At 49.9% G+C, this 22133-nt stretch overlaps 1 protein-coding gene across 1 annotated transcript; it reads right to left on the bottom strand.

The window, feature by feature from the left end:
* Positions 1-6151: 6151 nt before the first annotated feature.
* CIART (circadian associated repressor of transcription) lies at positions 6152-20322 on the bottom strand. The gene is made up of 5 exons (XM_060261225.1): positions 19715-20322; positions 17911-17986; positions 11713-11791; positions 8079-8205; positions 6152-6925 (listed from the first exon to the last, which is right to left on the bottom strand). The coding sequence occupies exons 1-5, from the start codon at positions 20300-20302 to the stop codon at positions 6344-6346; spliced, it is 1452 nt and encodes a 483-aa protein (XP_060117208.1). The 5' UTR covers positions 20303-20322; the 3' UTR covers positions 6152-6343.
* Between the last annotated feature and the right edge of the window lie 1811 nt (positions 20323-22133).

Here is a 22133-nt window from a genome sequence, read left to right as displayed (position 1 = left end):
ACGCAGGGTTTGAGGCGGCAAGGGACTTCGGTAGCATATAATACTGTACAGTCCACCTCCCCAAAGCAGCCATTTTCTTCAGGGAAACTGATTTTTATCGTTTGGAGACCAATTGCAGTTATGGGGGATCCCTAGGTGCCACCTGGAGGTTGGCAACCCTGTATCCTCTGAAAGCTGGCAGCCCTTCCACTTACGGATGCTCTCAGCCCGGTGGTAGAGCATATAACCATCGTGTTGTAAATATTATAGAGGCTGCATGGCTCCGAATATGGAAGCATTTAAGCATTAAAAACAACTTGTATTTCATGCGTAGCCATGAGTTTCAACATAAAGCTTGAGTTTGTTTACATGCACATCTCTTGATAAAGATACTTATAAAAATAAAGTATAATGCTCGAAATTCTGTTGAGGACTTACCTTTATGCGTATCGGGAGACTTTATATTCATATACATTTGGGTTCAGAACACAGCGCACAATATTTTCCTTGGAAGCTTGGGTTTTTATCGTGCTTTGGTATTTTTGTATATGGATACTAATTGCAAATATTGGAACTAATGTGTATGTTACTGAGAGGTGATCTGATCACCATTTTCAAGTACTTGAAGGGCTGTCATCTCTCTAAAGGATGATGTGGAATTGTTTTCTGTGGCCCCAGAAGGTAGGACCAGAACCAACGGGTTGAAATTAAATCAAAAGAGTTTCCTGCTCAACATTAGAAGATGATATTCTGGATTTATATCCTGCCCTATATTCTGAATCTGAGTCTAAGAGCGGTCACAATCTCCTTTACCTTCTCCCCCACCCCCAACAAACACCCTGTGAGGTAGGTGGGGCTGAAAGTGTTTTTATTGCAGCTGCCCTTTCAAGGACAGCTTCTATGAAAGCTATGGCTAACCCAAGAAGATGATGATATTGGATTTATATCCCGCCCTCCACTCCGAAGAGTCTCAGAGCGGCTCACAATCTCCTTTACCTTCCTCCCCCACAACAGACACCCTGTGAGGTGGGTGGGGCTGGAGAGGGCTCTCACAGCAGCTGCCCTTTCAAGGACAACCTTTGCCAGAGCTATGGCTGACCCAAGGCCATCTCAGCAGGTGCAAGTGGAGGAGTGGGGAATCAAACCCAGTTCTCCCAGATAAGAGAGCTCTGGCTGACCCAAGGCCATCTCAGCAGGTGCAAGTGGAGGAGTGGGGAATCAAACCCAGTTCTCCCAGATAAGAGTTCGCGCACTCATCCACTACACCAAACTGGCTTTCAGAACTTCCTGACCATTAGAGCAGTTCCTCAGTGGAACAGGCTTCCTCCTCGGGAGGTGGTGGGCTTTCCTTCCATGGAGGTTTTTAAACAGAGGCGAGATGGCCATCTGACAGCAATGAAGATCCTGTGAATTTGTGGGGAGGTGTTTCTGAGTTTCCTGAATTGTGCAGGGGCCCGGACTAGATGACCCTAGAAGTCCCTTCCAACTCTATGATTCTATACATTATAAAATTTTGTCTTTTTGTATCATGTTTCTACATTTTTGTGCTCTGCGTATAGTTTCATTGAGTAGGAGAGTTGGTGACTTTTTCTCTCCATCCCTGTTTTTTCTTCCTTTTCCTTTTTACTGGCTGTAACATGGGGCGGGGGGCTCAATGGGAGGGCTTGACCTTCCCTGATACGAGCGGTTGTGTTTGAAAGCCCTTCCAAATTTAGGGCTCGAACGCTTTCTCCAGGAGCTAAGACTGGCTTTGCCACTTCCCGAACTGGGAGAGGACACGGAAGCAACTTCAAACATTTCCTCCCTGTCTGGTTTGGCTGGATTCTCTGCTGCCCTGTCCTTTCAGAAACCTCGCTAAAACATTAAACTGGTGAGAGATGGTGATTCTAAACTTGATTCTTTGCAAAGGATTTCAGTTGTCTGGAGGGTGAACAAGAACGTTCGGAGCGACCTCCCAGTTACAGTGTGCACTGCCACGGCACTGACCTCCCCCACAACAGAAACCTTGTGAGGTAGATGAAGATACTGGATTTATATCCCGCCATCCACTCCGAAGAGTCTCAGATTGGCTCACAATCTCCTTTCCCTTCCTCCCCCACAACAGACACCTTGTGAGGTAGATGAAGATACTGGATTTATATCCCGCCCTCCACTCCGAAGAGTCTCAGAGCGGCTCACAATCTCCTTTCCCTTCCTCCCCCACAACAGACACCCTGTGAGGTAGATGAAGATATTGGATTTATATCCTGCCCTCCACTCCGAAGAGTCTCAGATTGGCTCACAATCTCCTTTCCCTTCCTCCCCCCACAACAGACACCCTGTGAGGTAGATGAAGATATTGGATTTATATCCCGCCCTCCACTCCGAAGAGTCTCAGATTGGCTCACAATCTCCTTTCCCTTCCTCCCCCCACAACAGACACCCTGTGAGGTAGATGAAGATATTGGATTTATATCCCGCCCTCCACTCCGAAGAGTCTCAGATTGGCTCACAATCTCCTTTCCCTTCCTCCCCCACAACAGACACCTTGTGAGGTAGATGAAGATATTGGATTTATATCCCGCCCTCCACTCCGAAGAGTCTCAGATTGGCTCACAATCTCCTTTCCCTTCCTCCCCCACAACAGACACCTTGTGAGGTAGATGAAGATATTGGATTTATATCCCGCCCTCCACTCCGAAGAGTCTCAGATTGGCTCACAATCTCCTTTCCCTTCCTCCCCCACAACAGACACCTTGTGAGGTAGATGAAGATACTGGATTTATATCCCGCCCTCCACTCCGAAGAGTCTCAGATTGGCTCACAATCTCCTTTCCCTTCCTCCCCCACAACAGACACCTTGTGAGGTAGATGAAGATACTGGATTTATATCCCGCCCTCTACTCCGAAGAGTCTCAGAGCGGCTCACAATCTCCTTTCCCTTCCTCCCCCACAACAGACACCCTGTGAGGTAAATGAAAATATTGGATTTATATCCTGTCCTCCACTCCGAATCTCAAGAGTCTCAGACCAGCTCACAATCTCCTTTACCTCCCCCCCCCCAACAGACACCCTGTGAGGTAGATGAAGATATTGGATTTATATCCTGCCCTCCACTCCCAAGAGACTCAGAGCAGCTCACAATCTCCTTTACCTTCGTCCCCCACAAAAGACACCCTGTGAGGTAGATGAAGATGTTGGATTTATATCCCGCCCTCCACTCCGAAGAGTCTCAGAGCGGCTCACAATCTCCTTTCCCTTCCTCCCCCACAACACACACCGTGAGGTGGGTGGGATTGAGAAGACTCTCACAACAGCTGCCCTTTCAAGGACAACCTCTGCGAGAGCTCTTACTGACCCAAGGCCATTCCAGCAGCTGCAAGAAGAGTGGCGAATCAAATCCAGTTCCCCCAGATAAGAGTCTGCACACTTCACCACCACACCAAAATGAAGTGCACAATTGTATCATCCTGAAACCATCCCCCCACCCCATCCCAGTTCGTGGAAAAACTGTCTTCCACAAAACCGGTCCCTGGTGTAAAAAATGTTGGGGATCGCTGCTGTACAGGGCTGACCCTCTAGAAAACAGATCTCTGTCTTCTGGAAACAAATAGATGCCCCCCCTCATTTGGCAGTGCCTTCCACTCAAGGGCATAAGCGTTCCTCCAGTCCAATCTTCCAGGATGGACCCCCTAACAGCAATGCCTTCTGCCCATGCTCTTGCGCCAGCTGCAGAACAGCAGCCTGTGTCGGAGAAAAGCGTAGACCATGAATGGCACAGAGCACTCTCAATTAGATCCAGTGACGGAATGAGGTTTGTACATCCTGCTTTTCTCTGCCTTGATATAAAGAGTAGAAGAGCAACCGGCCATCTAAAGAACAGCTTGCTTTTAGTAAAATATCGTAGAGAGCTATAGGCCAGCAAACTCCTGAAGGCTTGTGCATCTGGTTAAAAGAATAAGTTTGGCTCAAGCACCCAATACAAATATATGCACTTAAGTGTCATTTAATAGTACATTTTGTACAACAATATATAAAAACTTAAGAAATTCCTATTTCCATTCAGCTTTGTGGTATGTGTTGTCATTATCTTGGTTTATTCCAGAAGGAGAGAACCTGAAGCAGGAGATGTAGCAGAACACATGAGGTTGGTACTAGGGGCTGGTAACGATGGAAGAAACATAGGCTTACTCCTGAGGAAGTCCATTGACGAAATAAGCCTACGTCTGGGTGCTCATAGGATCTTTTTTGTAGTATGGGAATGTGGGAATTGGACCTCTGTTACGATATAATGTATAAAAATACGACGGTTTTTAAAATGGTTTTACTAACCATTGTTAGCCAGCGTATCACAGTAGTTGTTTCTTTCGTTACTTGTCTCATTAACTGTGATTCCCTTTTTGGTCTAAATTACTTACTATCAAAGCAGCTTACAACCGCCTTCCCTTCAGCTCCCCAAAACACACACTTCAAGAGAGGCCGAGAGTGTTCAGAGAGAACTGTGACCGACCCAAGTTCGCCCTGCCGGCTGCACGTGGAAAAGAAGTGAGGAAATCAAACCTGGTTCTCCGGATTAGAGTCTGCTGCTCTTATCCACTACACCAGCGGTTCCCATTGCAGGGTCGCAACCCGGTACTGGGCCACGCAAGCCTCAATACCGAGTCACCAGGGGCAGCCCAACAGCCCCTGCCCCCTCCCCTTTTTATCTTCGGCGCTGCACTCCAGCCCCTGCCCCCCACGCCACCGCCAACTGTAGCAGTCTCTGAGCGTCCTCAGGCGGAGGAAGCTCAGGGAGCAATACAGAGACTGCACGCTGGCCAGAAGCGCCCCCTCCATCCCTCTCCGACACACAGTCTCTATATCGCTCCCTGAGCATCCTCCGCCCAGACCACAGGGGAAAAAAGTTTGGGAAACCCTGCACTACACCATCCTGGCTCACAAAATATCCTGGAAGACTGCAGTCTCCCCATCCCACCCCACGTACGTAAGTTATGAACCAGAATAGGAGTGATGCGTGAACAAATGTCCGATTCTGAACATGCTGCACATGACTTGTACGCTTTAGGAAGCAGCATAAACGCTGGTGGCCGGTCAGGACACATATGAGAAAGCCTAGCAATTGTTCCTTCAAAAGAGAGCAAGCCAAGGGATAAGATAGAATTGGGCAGGGGGGAGAACCTGAAACACATCTGCAGTGACATCAGGCCATGCCCCCAACTCTAGCTCTACTGACCTTTTCTGCCCAGTTAGAACAATTTCAGTAAGAAGCAGTGCCTTGGCTGTGGTAGCCCCAAGGGCTCAGGCATGCTCCACCCATTGGAGGGGAGGTCCTCCTCTTAACTGACATTGCAGGAGGCAAATGAAACCCTGCCATTTCCAAATTCTATTTGGCATATATCTCGGGCATGTTTACAGATTGCTTTATGGGCAGTGTTAATTGTCGCTAACTTATTCTATTTGCAGTTTCAAGGAGGTGGGGGGAATCTGTCTCGCGCATTCTAGAAAAAACAGCTTCAAAACAGTTGGAATATTACATCTAATCTGAGCACTTTATATTACGTATTTAATATTAAATATGTAAATATCAAAAACAATTCAGATAAATTATCTGTCTAAAACCTGTGAACCGTTAAATCTTAAAAACCAAATAAGAAAATCAGAGAGGCCATGTTGGATCAAGTCAGTGGCCCATCCAGTCCAACACTCTGTGTCACACAGGGGCCAAACAACCAGGCGCCATCAGGAGGTCCATCAGTGGGGCCAGGGCTCCCCAAACCCTCCACTCTTGCCCCCCAAGCACCAAAAAGACAGAGCATCACTGCTTCAGACATAAAAACATAAGAGAAGCCATGTTGGAACAGGCCAATGGCCCATCCAGTCCAACACTCTATGTCACACAGGTGCCATCAGGAGGTTCGCCAGTGGGGCCAGGACACTAGAAGCCCTCCCACTGTTGCTCCCCCCAAATTACCAAGAATATAGAGCATCACTGCCCCAGAGAGAGAGGTCCAACAATACGCTGTGGCTAAGAGCCACTGATGGACCTCTGCTCCAGATGTTTATCCGATCCCCTCTCAAAGCTGTCTATGCTTCCAGCTGCCACCACCTCCTGTGGCAGCGAATTCCATGCGTTAATCACAGGAAAGCAAAACGCAAATCCAGGAAAGCGAAACAGACAAACGATCCAACACAATTTGTTTCGGGCAATCACAGCAATGCCTTTTTTATTAAAACCGACCCTTTACCTTGGATGGCCAAGCTGCCTCCATCAAATGCACAATAAATGTTTTAAATTTAAAAAAAAAAAAAAGGGAAGAATGGGAAAAACGAAGCAGAAGCTTCCGTAAAAAAAAAAGCAGTGCGGGTGGTGGAGACATTCACACGTTTAGGGACACGGCCTCTCAGAGTGGGCCCCGCTCTCCAGCCTCTCCCCGGTTACCATCAGTTTCTTCCCGGAAGTCGGCAAACATGGCAGAGACTTGGAGTGGAAGGCCAGGGAGCCCCCCGGACAGCCGCTGCCCCCTCGCGTGGCACCCGGAAGGCTCTGGCACCGCGGAAGCTCCCCAGAGCTCGGGAGCAGCCGGCTCAAATGGAGGCAGGCCGGGGGCGGGAGGGCGGGGGTCACAGAAGTGGAGCGGTCGCAGGATCCAGGGGCGGCCAGGCCGTCGTGGAGAAAGAGGACGATGCCGTAGGCGCCCGGGGGACTCGGGCCCAGCAGGGCCTGCCCGAAGCCAGAGTTCACGTGGCCCAAGGGGGGGTTCGAAATGGGCGAGGTGTGAATCCAGGTCAAGTTCATGGCGGGCCAGTCAGCCAGCGCGGGGGCCTGCTCCCCCCACCAGCCTCCGGCTTTGCTTTCGGGAGAGTCCGTGAGATGCGTCTGGTGCAGTTCCTCCGTAGGGGGGCTCTGGGCGGGGCAGGGCCTCGAAGCAGCCTGCCTTGGCGGGGCGGTCTCTGCCGAGAGAGGTTTCTAGAGGGAAGGGAAAGAAGACGGTGTCAGAACAAACAGGGAGCGGACGCTGTCGACTTTGACGCGATCCCGACTGGCAGAATTCTGCACTTCGCGCAACGGGCCAACCTAGAGCAACAGAGGAGCCTTGGAGAAATGGAGAAATTTTGTTTCCAAACAGGACAGTGGAATCCACCCCCCCCACACCCAAAAAAAGGGTCTGCCCACACTGCTAAATTAAAGCAAGCTTCCTTCTCTCACTCTGACAAGCACCTGCAAACAGGCTGCCTTCCAGTATAAAGGTAAAGATAATCCCGGGTGCAAGCACCAGTCGTTTCTGACTCTGGGGTGACATTGCTTTCACAACGATTTCACGGCAGACTTTTTACGGGGTGGTTTGCCATTGCCTTCCCCAGTCTTCTATGCTTTCCCCCCAGCAAGCTGGGTCCTCATTTGACCGACCTCGGAAGGATGGAAGGCTGAGTCAGCCTTGAGCCAGCTACCTGAACCACACGGACTCTTATCTGGGAGAACCAGGTTTGATTCCCCACTCCTCCACTTGCAGCTGTTGGAATGGCCCTGGGTCAGCCACAGCTCTCGTAGAGCTGTCCTTGAAAGGGTAGATTCTGTAAGAGCTCTCTCAGCCCCACCCACCTCACAGGGTGTCTGTTTTTGGCAGGGGGGGGGGGGTGTGGTAAAGGAGATTGTGACTGCTCTGAGACTCAGAGTATGGGGCGGGATATAAATCCAATATCATCTTCTTTCTCCCAAGAGAAACGGGTCGAAGAAATATAGGCTCCACGGGTCTGTGCCCTGGGGGGAGGCAGGAAAAGGAGGGGCCCTGGGTCAGCCACAGCTCTCGTAGAGCTGTCCTTGAAAGGGTAGCTTCTGTAAGAGCTCTCTCAGTCCCACCCACCTCACAGCGTGTCTGTTTTTGCTGGGGGGGGGGAAGGTAAAGGAGATTGTGACTGCTCTGAGACTCAAGAGTATAAGGCGGGATATAAATGCAATATCATCTTCTTCCTCCCAAGAGAAAGGGGTCGAAGAAATATAGGCTCCCCGGCTCTGTGCCCCGGGGAGGGGGGCAGGAAGAGGAGGGGCCACCCTCACCCTGAGCTCTATGGGGAAGGGGCGGAATAGAAATATACTCAAATAAATAAATAAAATCTCTCACCTCTGCTGTTTCAGAGGCCTTGTCCGGTGCAGCGCCGCAGTCAGTATGTGAGCTCTTCAAGGCAACGTGAGGGAACCACATTTTCAGCATCCTTTCCACCTGCAACAACGTGCCCAGGTAGCGCTCCCTGTGAGAAAAAAGACGAGACAAGAGTGAGGGGGGTGGAGCGGGCGACGGTCGATTAGACGGACAGCTTTGAAAGTCGTGGATAGATCTGGTTTAAAATTAAACAAGTGACAACTGGACTACCAACGTACTATACAAAGCTTGATCCAAGGTGGAATGTGACTTTATACGAGAAAAGCTGGATTTCTGGATTTTCAACCTGGCACTCTGAACCTATTCTCTGATTTCTACTATCATACTGATTATAACAGCAAAAGCATGCCTTGCAGTTCCCAGCCTCAGGTCTGAACACCTGACCCGCCAGGGAAAGCAATCGAGGTCACAGCTTCCCTTCTAGAGTCGGGGGAGGGTCCGCTGGGAAGGGCCTTATCCAGCTGCAGTATTCTGGGATGCAGGGGTTGCTACGGTGACTGCAAAGTCTCCACCTCGCCTGCAAGGAGAAGGGGGTGGGGGTCTGAGATGCACACCCCTGATCTAAGCTGAGATAACTCACTGAAAATGTCCAGACAGTGTGCAATTGCAATTAAAAAAAAGGCAGCACTATGCAGGGAATTATGAGGAAAGGAAGTGAAAACAAATCAGCCAGTATCGTAATGCCCCTGCATAAATCGATGGTGCGGCCTCATTCGGAGAACTGTGTGCAATTCTGGTCACCGCACCTCAAAAAGGATATTAAGAGCACTGGGAAAAGTGCAGAAAAGGGCAACTAGAATGATTCAAGGGTTGGAACACTTCCCCTATGAAGAAAGGTTAAAACGCTTGGGGCTCTTTAGCTTGGAGAAATGGCAACTGAGGGGTGACATGATAGAGGTTTACAAGATGATGCATGGGACAGAGAAGGTAGAGAAAAGTACTATTCTCCCTTTCTGACAATACGAGAACTTGTAGGCATTCAATGAAATTGCCGAGCAATCGGGTTAGAACAGATAAAAGGAAGTCCTTCTTCACCCAAAGGGTGATTAACACATGGGATTCATTGCCACAGGAGGTGGTGGCGGCTGCAGGCATAGCCAGTTTCAACAGGGGATTGGATAAGCATATGGAGCAGAGATCCATCAGTGGTTATTAGCCACAGTGTATTGTTGGAACTCTGTCTGGGGCAGTGATCCTCTGTATTCTTGGTGCTTGAGGGGGACCACAGTGGGAGGGCTTCTGGTGTCCTGGCCCCACTGGTGGACCTCTTGATGGCACTTGGGTTTTTTTTGGCCACTGTGTGACACAGAATGTTGGACCGGATGTGCCATTGGCCTGATCCAACAGGGCTTCTCTTATGTTCTTATGAGTGGTTTTAATTCATAGCTCTGGACGGAAGCAACGGCAATTCTGTTCACTGCCTATTAGGCAGGCACGGCTGTCTTCATTGGAGTAACACATTCAGCATTTGTTTGCTCTCCTGTATACGTTTGCAATCCAGGGTGCCGAATTTCTGCCTCCAACCACTACACTTGGCTGCCTTTCTGGCGCCAGCCTAGAGGGGACGGCAAGCTTCCACAGGTTTCTGGAGAGACGGCTGCCAAGCGGCCTGAATAAATCAGGAGATCTCCCCAGGGCTTTCGAATGCTAAATAGCAACTCTGGGGCGCTTTAACGAAGCAAGCCAAGAGATGGGCTGCCGTGTTCATCTGTCTGTAGCAGTCGAAAAGAGCAAGAGTTCAGTAGCGTCTTAAAGACTAACAAAATTTGTGGCGGGGGGAGCTTTCAAGACTCACGAGAACTCAATCCCCTGACAAAGGTTGTGTTAGTCTTTGACGTGCTCCTGGACTCTTGGGTCTTCTTTACAGCAAACAACCAACAGTTCTGGAAGGCTGGATGAGATCAGGAGGAGAAAGACCTGGAATTCCCCTCCTGACTTAATAGGGGAGAACTCTTTGCAATGAAACCAGCAAGACAAGAAGAAAAAGGAGAAGAACACCGTAGATTTATACCCTGCCCTCCTCTCTGAATCCATGTCTCAGAGCAGCTTACAATCTCCTTTACCTTCCCCCCCACCACAAAAGACACCATGTGAGGTGGGTGGGGCTGAGAGAGCTCTGACAGAAGCTGCCCTTTCAAAGACAGCTCTGCGAGAGCTACGGCTGACCCAAGGCCGTTCCACCAGCTGCAAGTGGAGGAGTGGGGAATCAAACCCGGTACTCCCGTGTAAGAATCCTCGCGCACTTAACCACTACACCAAACCCAGTGTAGGTTTGCCAACTCAGCTTGTAAAGTTCCTGGAGATTAAAGGGGGGGGGGGTAGAGAGGGACCTCCGGAAGGTATAATGCCACAGAGTGTCCCCACATGATCTCCACGCACAAACTGGAGGCTGGCAACCCTCAGCCTGGGGAAGAACACCTACTCTACAAGGAAACGGGGGTGCCTAGACATCGTAAGAACATAAGAGAAGTCCAACACTCTGTCACACAATGTCCAAAAACCCCAGGTGCCATCAGGAGCTCCATCAATGGGGCCAGGACACTAGAAGCCCTCCCACTGTGCCCCCTAAGCACCAAGAATACAGAGCATCCCTGCCCCAGACATAGGAACATAAGAGAAGCCATGTTGGATCAGGCCAATGGCCCATCCAGTCCAACACCCTGTGTCACACAATGTCCAAAAAACCCAGGTGCCATCAGGAGGTCCATCAGTGGGGCCAGGACACTAGAAGCCCTCCCACTGTGCCCCCTAAGCACCAAGAATACAGAGCATCCCTGCCCCAGACATAGGAACATAAGAGAAGCCATGTTGGATCAGGCCAGTGGCCCATCCAGTCCAACACTCTGTCACACAATGTCCAAAAAACCCAGGTGCCATCAGGAGGTCCATCAGTGGGGCCAGGACACTAGAAGCCCTCCCACTGTGCCCCCTAAGCACCAAGAATACAGAGCATCCCTGCCCCAGACATAGGAACATAAGAGAAGCCATGTTGGATCAGGCCAGTGGCCCATCCAGTCCAACACTCTGTCACACAATGTCCAAAAAACCCAGGTGCCATCAGGAGGTCCATCAGTGGGGCCAGGACACTAGAAGCCCTCCCACTGTGCCCCCTAAGCACCAAGAATACAGAGCATCCCTGCCCCAGACATAGGAACATAAGAGAAGCCATGTTGGATCAGGCCAGTGGCCCATCCAGTCCAACACTCTGTCACACAATGTCCAAAAAACCCAGGTGCCATCAGGAGGTCCATCAGTGGGGCCAGGACACTAGAAGCCCTCCCACTGCGCCCCCCGCAAACAGCAAGAATACAGAGCATCACTGCCCCAGACAAAGAGTTTTATCTATATCCTGTGGCTAAGAGCCACTGATGGACCTCTTCTCCAGATGTTTATCCTATCCCCCCCCCCCCCCCCGAAGCTGACTATGCTTGTAGCTGCCGGCACCTCCCGTGGCAGTGAATTCCATGCGTTAATCACCCTTTTATCTTTCCTTTTATCCATTCTAACCCGACCGCTTAGCAATTCACCCCATCCCTGCTAATCAGAAAATCAGGCTGAAGGCCTCTCTCGCCGTCCTTAGCAATGAGACTCTTACCCCATTCCTGGCTTCTGCAAGACGCCAATTATCCGCTGGATCCGGTCCATCGCCACGCTCTGCTGGAAGGTGCTGAGCCCTGGAGAGCAGAAAAAAGAGAGGAGCATTAGATCACTGCAGCCCCATAATCCGCTACGAGCACAAGAAAGGAGATAAAACTGGGGGGCCAGGAACACTTCTGTCTCCAGTCCAACACTCTGTGTCACATAAGAACATGAGAAGCCATGTTGGATCAGGCCAATAGCTCCTCCAGTCCAACACTCTGTGTCTCATAAGAACATAAGAGAAGCCCTGTTGGATCAGGCCAACGGCCCATCCAGTCCAACACTCTGTGTCACATAAGAACATAAGAGGAGCCCTGTTGGATCAGGCCAGTGGCCCATCCAGTCCAACACTCTGTGTCTCATAAGAACATAAGAGAAGCCCTGTTGGATCAGGCCAATGGCCCATCCAGTCCAACACTCTGTGTCACATAAGAACATAAGAGAAGCCCTGTTGGATCAGGCCAATGGCCCATCCAGTCCAACACTCTGTGTCTCATAAGAACATAAGAGAAGCCCTGTTGGATCAGGCCAATGGCCCATCCAGTCCAACACTCTGTGTCACATAAGAACATAAGAGAAGCCCTGTTGGATCAGGCCAATGGCCCATCCAGTCCAACACTCTGTGTCACATAAGAACATAAGAGAAGCCATGTTGGATCAGGCCAATGGCCCATCCAGTCCAACACTCTGTGTCACATAAGAACATAAGAGAAGCCATGTTGGATCAGGCCAGCGGCCCATCCAGTCCAACACTCTATGTCACATAAGAACAGAAGAGAAGCCATGTTGGATCAGGCCAATGGCCCCTCCAGTCCAACACTCTGTGTCACACAGGGGCCAAAAAAAATACACCCAAGTGTAATCAGGAGGTTCACAAGTGGGGCTAGAAGCCCTTCCACTTTGCCCCCCCCCCAAGCACCAAGAATACAGAGCATCACTGCTCCAGACAGTTCCAACAATATGCTATGGCTAATAGCCACTGATGGACCTCTGCTCCATATTTTTACCCAATCCCCTGTTGAAGCTGGCTATGCTTTTAGCCGCCACCACCTCCTGTGGCAGTGAATTCCACATGTTAATCACCCTTTGGGTGAAGAAGGACTTCCTTTTATCCATTTTAATCCGACTGCTCAGCAATTTCACTGAATGCCCACGAGTTCTGGTACTGTGAGAAAGGGAGGAAATTACTTCTTTCTCTGCTTTCTCCATCCCATGCATAACCTTGTAAACCTCTCAGATGTCACCCCGCAGTCAACATTTCTCCAAGCTTTTGGGGGGCAGGGAGCATGACGCAGCCCTTCCTCCAGGAGAGCAGCTGGGGCTGAGTCAGCCCCCCCTTGCTGACGGAGGCCTGCGGAAGGCGTGTCGGCTGAGCAGGCAGCTGGCCACGTGCTGGGGAAGGCACATGACTGCACACATGCCCTGGATGAACGAGCACGGCCAAGGCAGAAAGGAAGGGGGGGGGGTGAGCAGATCCGAACGGCTTAGGAGCTTCCCGTGGAAGGGATAAGCGTGCTGTGACCCCACCCCCAGCTGAGCTGACCCCACGCTCAAGACAAAGAAGAGCCTCTGCAAGAGCTACGGGGACCGGGGACTCCTGCACTCTTCTCTTTCTCTCTTCCTCCCGGCCCCCGCTTTCAGCTCCAGTATGAATTCTGCACTCCATAGAAGTCAGTCTTGCCTACTCAGACTGGCTCTCCAGGGTCTCAAGCTGAGTTTTTTCACGCCTACTTGCCTGGACCCTTTTGAGTTGGAGATGCCGGGGATTGAACCTGGGACCTTCTGCTTACCAAGAAGATGCTCTGCCACTGAGCCACCGTCCCTCCAAGGCGAAATTAAACAAAGCCCTGGAGAGGTGACCTTCAGGCAGGGACCAGAGGAAAATTTAGGGGTCCCCTTGAACATGAACATCTGAAGCTGCCTTCTACTGAATCAGACCCTGGGTCCACAAAAGTCAGTCTTGTCTACTCAGACTGGCAGCGGCTCTCCAGGGGTCTCAAGTGGAGGTTTTTCGCACCTATTTTGCCTGGACCCTTTTTAGTTGGAGATGCCGGGGATTGAACCTGGGACAAACTAGAATGGCAAACTAGAATGATGTTTACACGTGCGTTACACGTTTAAATTAAACCTCTTGAGAAACTCATGCCCTCATTTTAAACCCAGGGCTAACATTAAAACAGACTCTTATTTACGGCACTTCACACCTAACGACATAGACACCGGTCTGCTATTCCGATTTATACTGCTCCCGCGTCGATGCAGCCCACTTAACATAAACTGACGATCATCAGACCCCAAACTGCGCTTCTTTCAATCCGCTGACAAACACCTCCATGATTTTGCATACGAATTCTCTCTATACAGGACTGCTTTCCCATTCCACCCTGTTGTCTGATGAAGTGTGCTTCTTCTAGCACGCGAAAGCTTACGTTCTGAATAAAACTTTGTCGGTCTTAAAGGTCATCCTTGACTTTGTTCTACTGCTTCAGACCAACAGGGCTTTATTTATTTATTTATTTATTTATTTATTTATTTAATGGACTTATATCCCGCCCTTCTCACCGAAGTGTCTCAGGGCGGCTCACAACATAATGATTCATACAATCATCTGCCCATCTGGATCTATCCATCAGCTATATGTATTTCTGCTCACCGTACCCTATTATCCCCTCGGCTGAAGAAGTATGCATGTTTTCATCCCGAATAAAACTTTGTTGGTCTTAAAGGCGCCACTTGACTCCTGCTTTGTTCGAGAGCTGGAAGGAAAAGGAAAGGTCCCCTGGTGCAAGCACCAGTCGTTTTCGACTCTGGGGCGACGTCGCATCGTGACGTTTTCACGGCAGACTTTTGACGGGGTGGTTTGCCCTTGCCTTCCCCAGTCCTCTACGCTTCCCCCCCCAGCAAGCTGGGCACTCATTTGACCGACCTCGGAAGGATGGAAGGCTGGGTCAACCTTGAGCCGGCTAACTGAATCCAGCTTCAGCCGGAATCGAACTCAGGTCGTGAGCAGAGAGTTCAGGCCGCAATATTGTAGCTTTACCAGCTCTGCACCACGGGGCTGCTAGAGCTGGAAACGGAACCCCAAAAAGTCCAACCCCCCCATCAATGCAGGAAATTCACAGCTATCTCCCCTCAAGACCTCTGCTTTGTGCCTACTTGGCACTGCTTCGCTTTGACCAGGTTAGTTCATCTTCAAAGACCCAGCGCTCAGGATGCCCCGCCAAGGCAGGGTCTGCTCGGTGGTGGCTCTTATGCTGCCAAAGGTACAGCCTTCCAGACTCCAGGAAAGCAACCCTCTGTCTTCCCAAGTCTCCGTTCCACTGCCCCACCAGGAGACCTGTGCCTGTTTACCCCGTTTGCCTCCTTTCACCTACACTCCAGCCTGTTTGCGTTTGACTAAGGGAGCCTGAACTCTCGAAAGCTTTACACGAAACTCTTCTCTAAGTGCTATAGGATTTGAATCCAGCTGCTCTGGATTTAGCTATACTAGAGCCAGTTTGGTGTTGTGGTTAAGTGTGTGGACTCTTCCCTGGGAGAACCGGGTTTGATTCCCCCCCCGCTCCTCCACTTGCACCTGCTGAAATGGCCTTGGGTCAGCCATAGCTCTCGCAGAGCTGTCCGTGAAAGGGGCAGCTTCTGTCAGAGCTCTCTCAGCCCCACCCCACCTCACAGGGTGCGTGTTGTGGGGGAGGAAGGGAAAGGAGATTGTGAGCCACTGAGATTCGGAATGGAGAACGGGATATAAATTCAATATTATCTTTTTCTACTGCAGAGCAACAGGGCAACCCTCCGCTTTTGTCGCCCTGGAACAGCTGTTGTTCCTGACAGCTGTAGCAATTCTGCCGCTTTTAGAATTTTTACAGATGTTGCTTTCTGTTACTTGATTTTACGTTTTAGGGAGGAAAGGCTGAAGAGTCTGGGACTTTTCAGTTTTAAAAAAGACAACTGAGAGGGGGAACATGAATTCAGCACAGGCGGAGAGTCGAGGAAGAGAATTTTTTCTCCCATTCCCAAAAGAGCAGAATGCAAAGGCATCCGGGGAAGCCGACGGGCAGGAGGTTCAGGACGGACAAAAAGAAATACTTCTTTACACAGGGAGGGATTAAAATGTCGATTTCTCTTTAAAAGGAGATAAAACAGGTTCATGGAGGAGAGAGAAGTCTATAGAATCATAGAGTTGGAAGGGACCTCCAGGGTGATCTAGTCCAATGCACAGTGCAGGAAACTCACAAACACATCCCCCTAAACTCACAGGATCCTCACTGCTGTCAGGTGGCTGCCTAAGCCTCTGTTGAAAAACCTCCAAACCAAGGTGACTAAAGGCAATCCCACAGCCAGCAGACAATCTCGGGGGAAAGACCTTGGTGAACATAAGAACATAAGAGAAGCCATGTTGGATCAGGCCAATGACCCATCCAGCCCAACACTCTTGTCACATAAGAACATAAGAGAAGCCATGTTGGTTCAGACCAGTGGCCCCTCCAGTCCAACACTCTGTGTCACATAAGAACATAAGAGAAGCCCTGTTGGATCAGGCCAGTGGCCCCTCCAGTCCAACACTCTGGGTCACATAAGACCATAAGAGAAGCCATGTTGGATCAAGGCCAGTGGCCGATCCAGTCCAACACTCCGTGTCACATAAGAACATAAGAGAAGCCATGTTGGATCAAGGCCAGTGGCCGATCCAGTCCAACACTCCGTGTCACATAAGAACATAAGAGAAGCCATGTTGGATCAAGGCCAGTGGCCGATCCAGTCCAACACTCCGTGTCAAACAGTGGCCAAATACACACACACACTCACACTGTGGCTAATAACCACTGATGAACCTCTGCTCCATATTTTTATCCAATCCCCTCTTGAAGCTGGCTATGCTTGTAGCCGGCAATGGCCCATCCAGTCCAACATTCTGTGTCACACAGTGGCCAAAAAGACCCCCAAGTGCCATCAGGAGGTCCATCAGTAGGGCTAGAAGCCCTTTCACTTTGCCCCCCCACCCAACACCAAGAATACAGAGCATCACTTGCCCCAAACAGTTCCAATAATATGCTGTGTCTAATAGCCACTGATGGACCTCTGTTCCATATTTTTATCCAATCCCCTCTTGAAGCTGGCTATGCTTGCAGCCACCGCCACCTCCTGTGGCAGTGAATTCCACATGTTAATCACCCTTTGGGTGAAGAAGGACTTCCTTTTATCCGTTCTAACCCGACTGCTCAGCAATTTCATTGAATGCCCACGAGTTCTTGTATTGTGAGAAAGGGAGAAAAGTACTTCTTTCTCTACTTTCTCCATCCCATGCATAATCTTGTAAACGTCTATCATGTCACCCCGCAGTCGACGTTTCTCCAAGCTAAAGAGCCCCAAGCGTTTCAACGTTTCTTCCTAGGGAAGAAACGTTTCTTCCTAAGTGTTCCAACCCTTTAATCATTCTAGTTCCTCTTTTCTGGACTTTTCCCAGTGCTATAATGTCCTTTTTGAGGTGCAGTGACCAGAATTGTACACAGTGTTCCAAATGAGACCGCACCATCGATTTATACAGGGGCATTATGATACTGGCTGATTTGTTTTCAATTCCCTTCCTAATAATTCCCAGTATGGCGTTGGCCTTTTTTATTGCAAACGCACACTGTCTTGACATTTTCAGTGAGTTATCTACCACGACCCCAAGATCTTTCTCTTGGTCAGTTCTCTGCCAGTTCACACCCCATCAACTTGTATTTGTAGCTGGGATTCTTGGCCCCAATGTGCATTACTTTGCACTTGGCCACATTGAACCTCATCTGCCACGTTGACGCCCACTCACCCAGCCTCAACAGATCCCTTTGGAGTGCCTCACAATCCTCTCTGGTTCTCACCACCCTGAACAATTTAGTGTCATTTTTTGAGGTGCAGTGACCAGAATTGTACACAGTATTCCAAATGAGACCTCACCATCGATTTATACAGGGGCATTATGATACCGGGAGTGTTGCCCCCGACCACACCAAGACACTACCATTCCCGGACCAGACTGCCTTTAAAACGTCACTGGGCTATCCTGCGGGTTCACCCAGCTGATGGTGCGGCTGCCCCCCCGGCGCAAGAGATTAGGGAAAGGACAGAAGTGATTCGCAGCCCCCCACCCTGAACTAGCACACGGCCCAGTCCTCACCTCGGTCAAAGCGGCCCATCTTCAGCCTGCCGAGAAGTTCTCGGAGAGGAAGGATGAAGCCTTGAAGTTCCCGACACTGCAGAGAGAGGACAAGAACGAGAGGAATTAAGTCAGGCAAACACACTGGAAGATGCCCACTCCTGACGCCTCAACACACATTAAAGCACACACAGTAACCTCAGTAATGCAGGGACTTAAGAAATTCGTCTTTTGGATTCAGGGCCAACTTTTGAGCCCGGCTGCGAGCCTGCAAGTTGGCATCACAGGAGAAAGGAGCTTGCAGTGCTACTGCCAACCCCTTGGGTGGGCACGGGAAGAGATCCAGGCCTCATTTGGGGCAGGGGCTCACAGGAGAGCTCCAGAACTTCTACATTTTATTGTGCTCATTCTTTCTTACCCCCCACCCCAACCCAATACTTGCTTCTGGGCTCCACTGTTCAACCCCCCCCCCACCCCCCCGGTGATAATTTTGCTGAACTCTTAAGATTTGACAAACCTTCTAATATTCCCCCACAAAAAATGGGAAATTAACCAAAACACACAAAGCAGACAGATGGAAATCTTCATCATGCCACTGTGGCTACACAGAAGTAAATCATGGGAGTAAGTTTTTTTTTTTTTATGACAATTATGACTCAAGCAGCTTTTTAAGGTAGATGCTGAGCTGATAGAATGCAGTCCACCTTCCGGGGATGTCAGAGGTGTGCGGCCTATGCAAATGAGTTATGCAAACGAGTGGTGCTAATGAGTTCCAGCACCTCTTTTTCTACGAAACAACCCATTTCTCTGTCTCAGTTCTTCAGCCGCAACCCTGAAGAGATCCATTTCTAGATGATGCTTACCGCTGGTGAAAAGGTCCCGGTGGGGTGTTTTCTAAATGGATTCTCCATAGTTTTCGGATGTTTTAAATACTTAAGGATTTCTACTTTTTTTTTTCCCCCTCAGGGTATGGTTTGGAGCCAACGAACAACACAAAATCCCAACAAAAATGATCAGCTCTTAGCTACAAGCCAGCGTTTTATGTAAAGTTAAAAACCTACTGCCCGATTTCTAAGGAATAGCCTTTCTCATCACTCAAAATGTCTTTCGTCATTCAAACTGACCGTAGGTTTCGGCTGTGAAATTCGGTATTCGGTACAAGAGAAAGCACCGCTAAACTCCAAGCTCCGCATTACAAAGCCACTTTTGTTTGCTCCTTTTTCCGATTATGCAGAACCATCTAAAAATACTAGCCTTGATTGCATTAAAGCAGAGGCCTCCAACCCCTGGTCTGTGGACCGGTCCGGCCTGTTAGCAACCGGGCTGTGAGTTGTTTAATTATTTCATTATATATTACAATGTAGTAATAACAAGAAAAAGACGACGACATTGGATTTATATCTGCCCTCCACTCCAAATCTCAGAGTGGCTCACAATCTTCTTTATTTTCCTCCCCAACAACAGACACCCTGTGAGGCAGGTAGGGCTGAGAGAGCTCTTACAGCAGCTGCCCTTTCAAGGACAACTCTGTGAGAGCTATGGCTGACCCAAGGCCATTCAAGCAGCTGCAAGGGGAGGAGTGGGGAATCAAACCCAGTTCTCCCAGATAAAGAGTCCACGCACTTCACCACTACCCCAAACTGGCTCTAAAACAGCTAAATTCAGGGCTTTTTTTTTAGTAGAAATGCACAGGAATGCAGTTCTAGCTGGCTTGGTGTCAGGGGTGTGGCCTAATGCAACTGAGCCCCCATTACCTGGGGAGAGGAGGGCTACGATCAGAAATAAATAAATGATACCGCTATGAAAAACGTGCTGGCAAACTAACCTTTTGTGCAAACAGCTGATCTCCTTCAGTCCAACCGAGAGGGCATGGATCCACTCCGGCCGCCAGCTCCTTGCTTCGACACCTTTTGATCCCTGCCAGGGATGACTGCACCTTAAGTTCCAGGGCCTGGCCCCCTCCCACGGCACTGCTGGGCCGTTTGCGCCCTTCATTTGCCCTCCTCCTCTGGTTTACTGCCTTCCCGGGCAACCTGCTGCCCGCGTCCCTCAAGACGGCACAGTGGGACTCTTCCCGCGTCCCGGGGTAACAGCAATAGTGACTGGCAGGCCGCAGCCGAGCTGAAGTCAACAAGCCAAGCGGCTTCCGGGCCTGGCGCTCACGGCCCTGGCAAAGCAAGCCTGGATGAGTCCGTTTGGAGTTCAGGGCGTACCGAAAGCTCTGCCCGTCCGGGTAAGCGTCCCGCCGGCTCCTCAAGGGACCCACCGCCTTCTCCGCGTCGCTGCTGCTGTCCGAAAGGAAGACCTTAAAGTTGGCACAGGGATCGTTCTCGTCTTCTTCACTGGTGGTGCTGTCCACGGAATAGAGAGACTCGCGGGATGAGACGCTGGTGGAGGAATCCATGGTTGCCATAAAGGTGGGCAGGCTGAAAAGACAGAACAAAATCAACTTAACCAACAGCTGCGCTGGGGTCCCTAACCTTTTTCAGCCCATGGGCACCTCTGGAATTCTAACACAGTGAAATGGGCCCACCACAAAACGGCTAGCAGAGGCGGCAGAGCCAGCCACAAAATGGCCGCCATGGTTTACCTTCAGTCACACTGGGAAGATCCTTGTGCTGTGGTGGTGGGTGCTGTTAAGGCGACAACTTTTTTAAAAATCTGCAAAGGCAGTCAAAAACCTTACAATCCTAGAGTGGGAAGGGACCTCTAGGGTCGTCTAGTCCAACCCCTGCACACGGCAGGAAACTCACAAAGACCTCTCCCTAAATCCACAGGATCCTCATTGCCGTCAGATGGCCATCTAGCCTCTGTTTAAAAACCTCCGAGGAAGGAGAGACCACCACCTCCCACGGAGGAAGCCTGTTCCACCGAGGAACCGCTCGAACGGACAGGAAGTTCTTCCCTAATGTTGAGCCGGAAACTCTTCGATTAAATTTCAACACACTGGTTCTGGTCCTGCCTTCCGGGGCCACGGAAAACAATTCCACACCATCCTCTCGATGACAGCCATTCAAGGACTTGAAAATAGCGATCATTTCACCTCACAGCCACCGCCTCTACAACCTTGCTGGGCACCGCCCGTTTTCTCACAGGGTCTGGCAGGTGCCACAACACCCAAGAGCTTCTTCACTCTAAAGCTCCCAAGAAAACCAAACCCTACAACTTGTATTAAGGAGAATGCAAATTAAACCAATTGGCCAATGTTATCTTACACGACAGGCCCTGAAATCCCTGCCCTTGTGGGGGATTCTGGGATTTCACCAGATGTTATGCAGACATTCCTCGGTGCATAGCTCAGTGTGAGAACTAGAAACTCTTTTTTAGCTGAAAAATGTCTTCATTGGCTCAAATCTGACTTTTGGGAATCAAAACACAGCTTTGTGTGCGTGTGTGAGGAAATGTTTCCTTTTTAAATTTAAGAAATGAGACAAATGACCAAGAAATGACGAACTTGGGGTTGTGGTAGATAACTCACTGAAAATGTCAAGACAGTGTGCGACTGCAATCAAAAAGGCCAACGCCATGCTGGGAATTATTAGAAAGGGAAACTAAAAACAAATCAGCCAGCATGGTGGGAGTGGTTAAGTGTGCGGACTCTTATCTGGGAGAACTGGGTTTGATTCCCCACTCCTCCACTTGCACCTGCTAGCATGGCCTTGGGTCAGCATAGCTCTGGCAGAGGTGTCCTTGAAAGGGCAGCTGCTGTGAGAGCTCTCTCAGCCCCACCCATCTCACAGGGTGTCTGTTGTGGGGCGGGGGGGGAGAAGGTAAAGGAGATTGTGAGCCGCTCTGAGACTCTTTGGAGTGGAGGGCGGGATATAAATCCAATATCTTCATCTACCTCACAGGGTGTCTGTTGTGGGGGAGGAAGGTGAAGGAGACTGTGAGCCGCTCTGAGACTCTTCGGAGTGGAGGGCGGGATATAAATCCAATATCTTCTTCTATCATAATGCCCCCCTCCATAAATCGATTGTGCTGCCTCATTTGGAGTACTGTGTACAGTTCTGGTCACCACACCTCAAAAAAGATGTTATAGCGCTGGAAAGGTGCAGAAAAGGGCAACTAGAATGATTAAAGGGTTGGAACACTTTCCCTATGAAGAAAGGTTAAAACGCTTGGGGCTCTTTAGCTTGGAGAAACGTCGACTGAGGGGGAGACATGAGAGAGGTTTACAAGATTATACATGGGATGGATATGGCTGAGAAAGAAGGACTTTTCTCTCTCACATACAATACGAGAAC

The sequence above is a fragment of the Heteronotia binoei genome, chromosome 1 (assembly GCF_032191835.1).
Source record: "Heteronotia binoei isolate CCM8104 ecotype False Entrance Well chromosome 1, APGP_CSIRO_Hbin_v1, whole genome shotgun sequence".
NCBI classification, from domain to species: Eukaryota; Metazoa; Chordata; class Lepidosauria; order Squamata; family Gekkonidae; genus Heteronotia; species Heteronotia binoei.
This window is presented reverse-complemented; position numbering and strand designations above follow the sequence as displayed.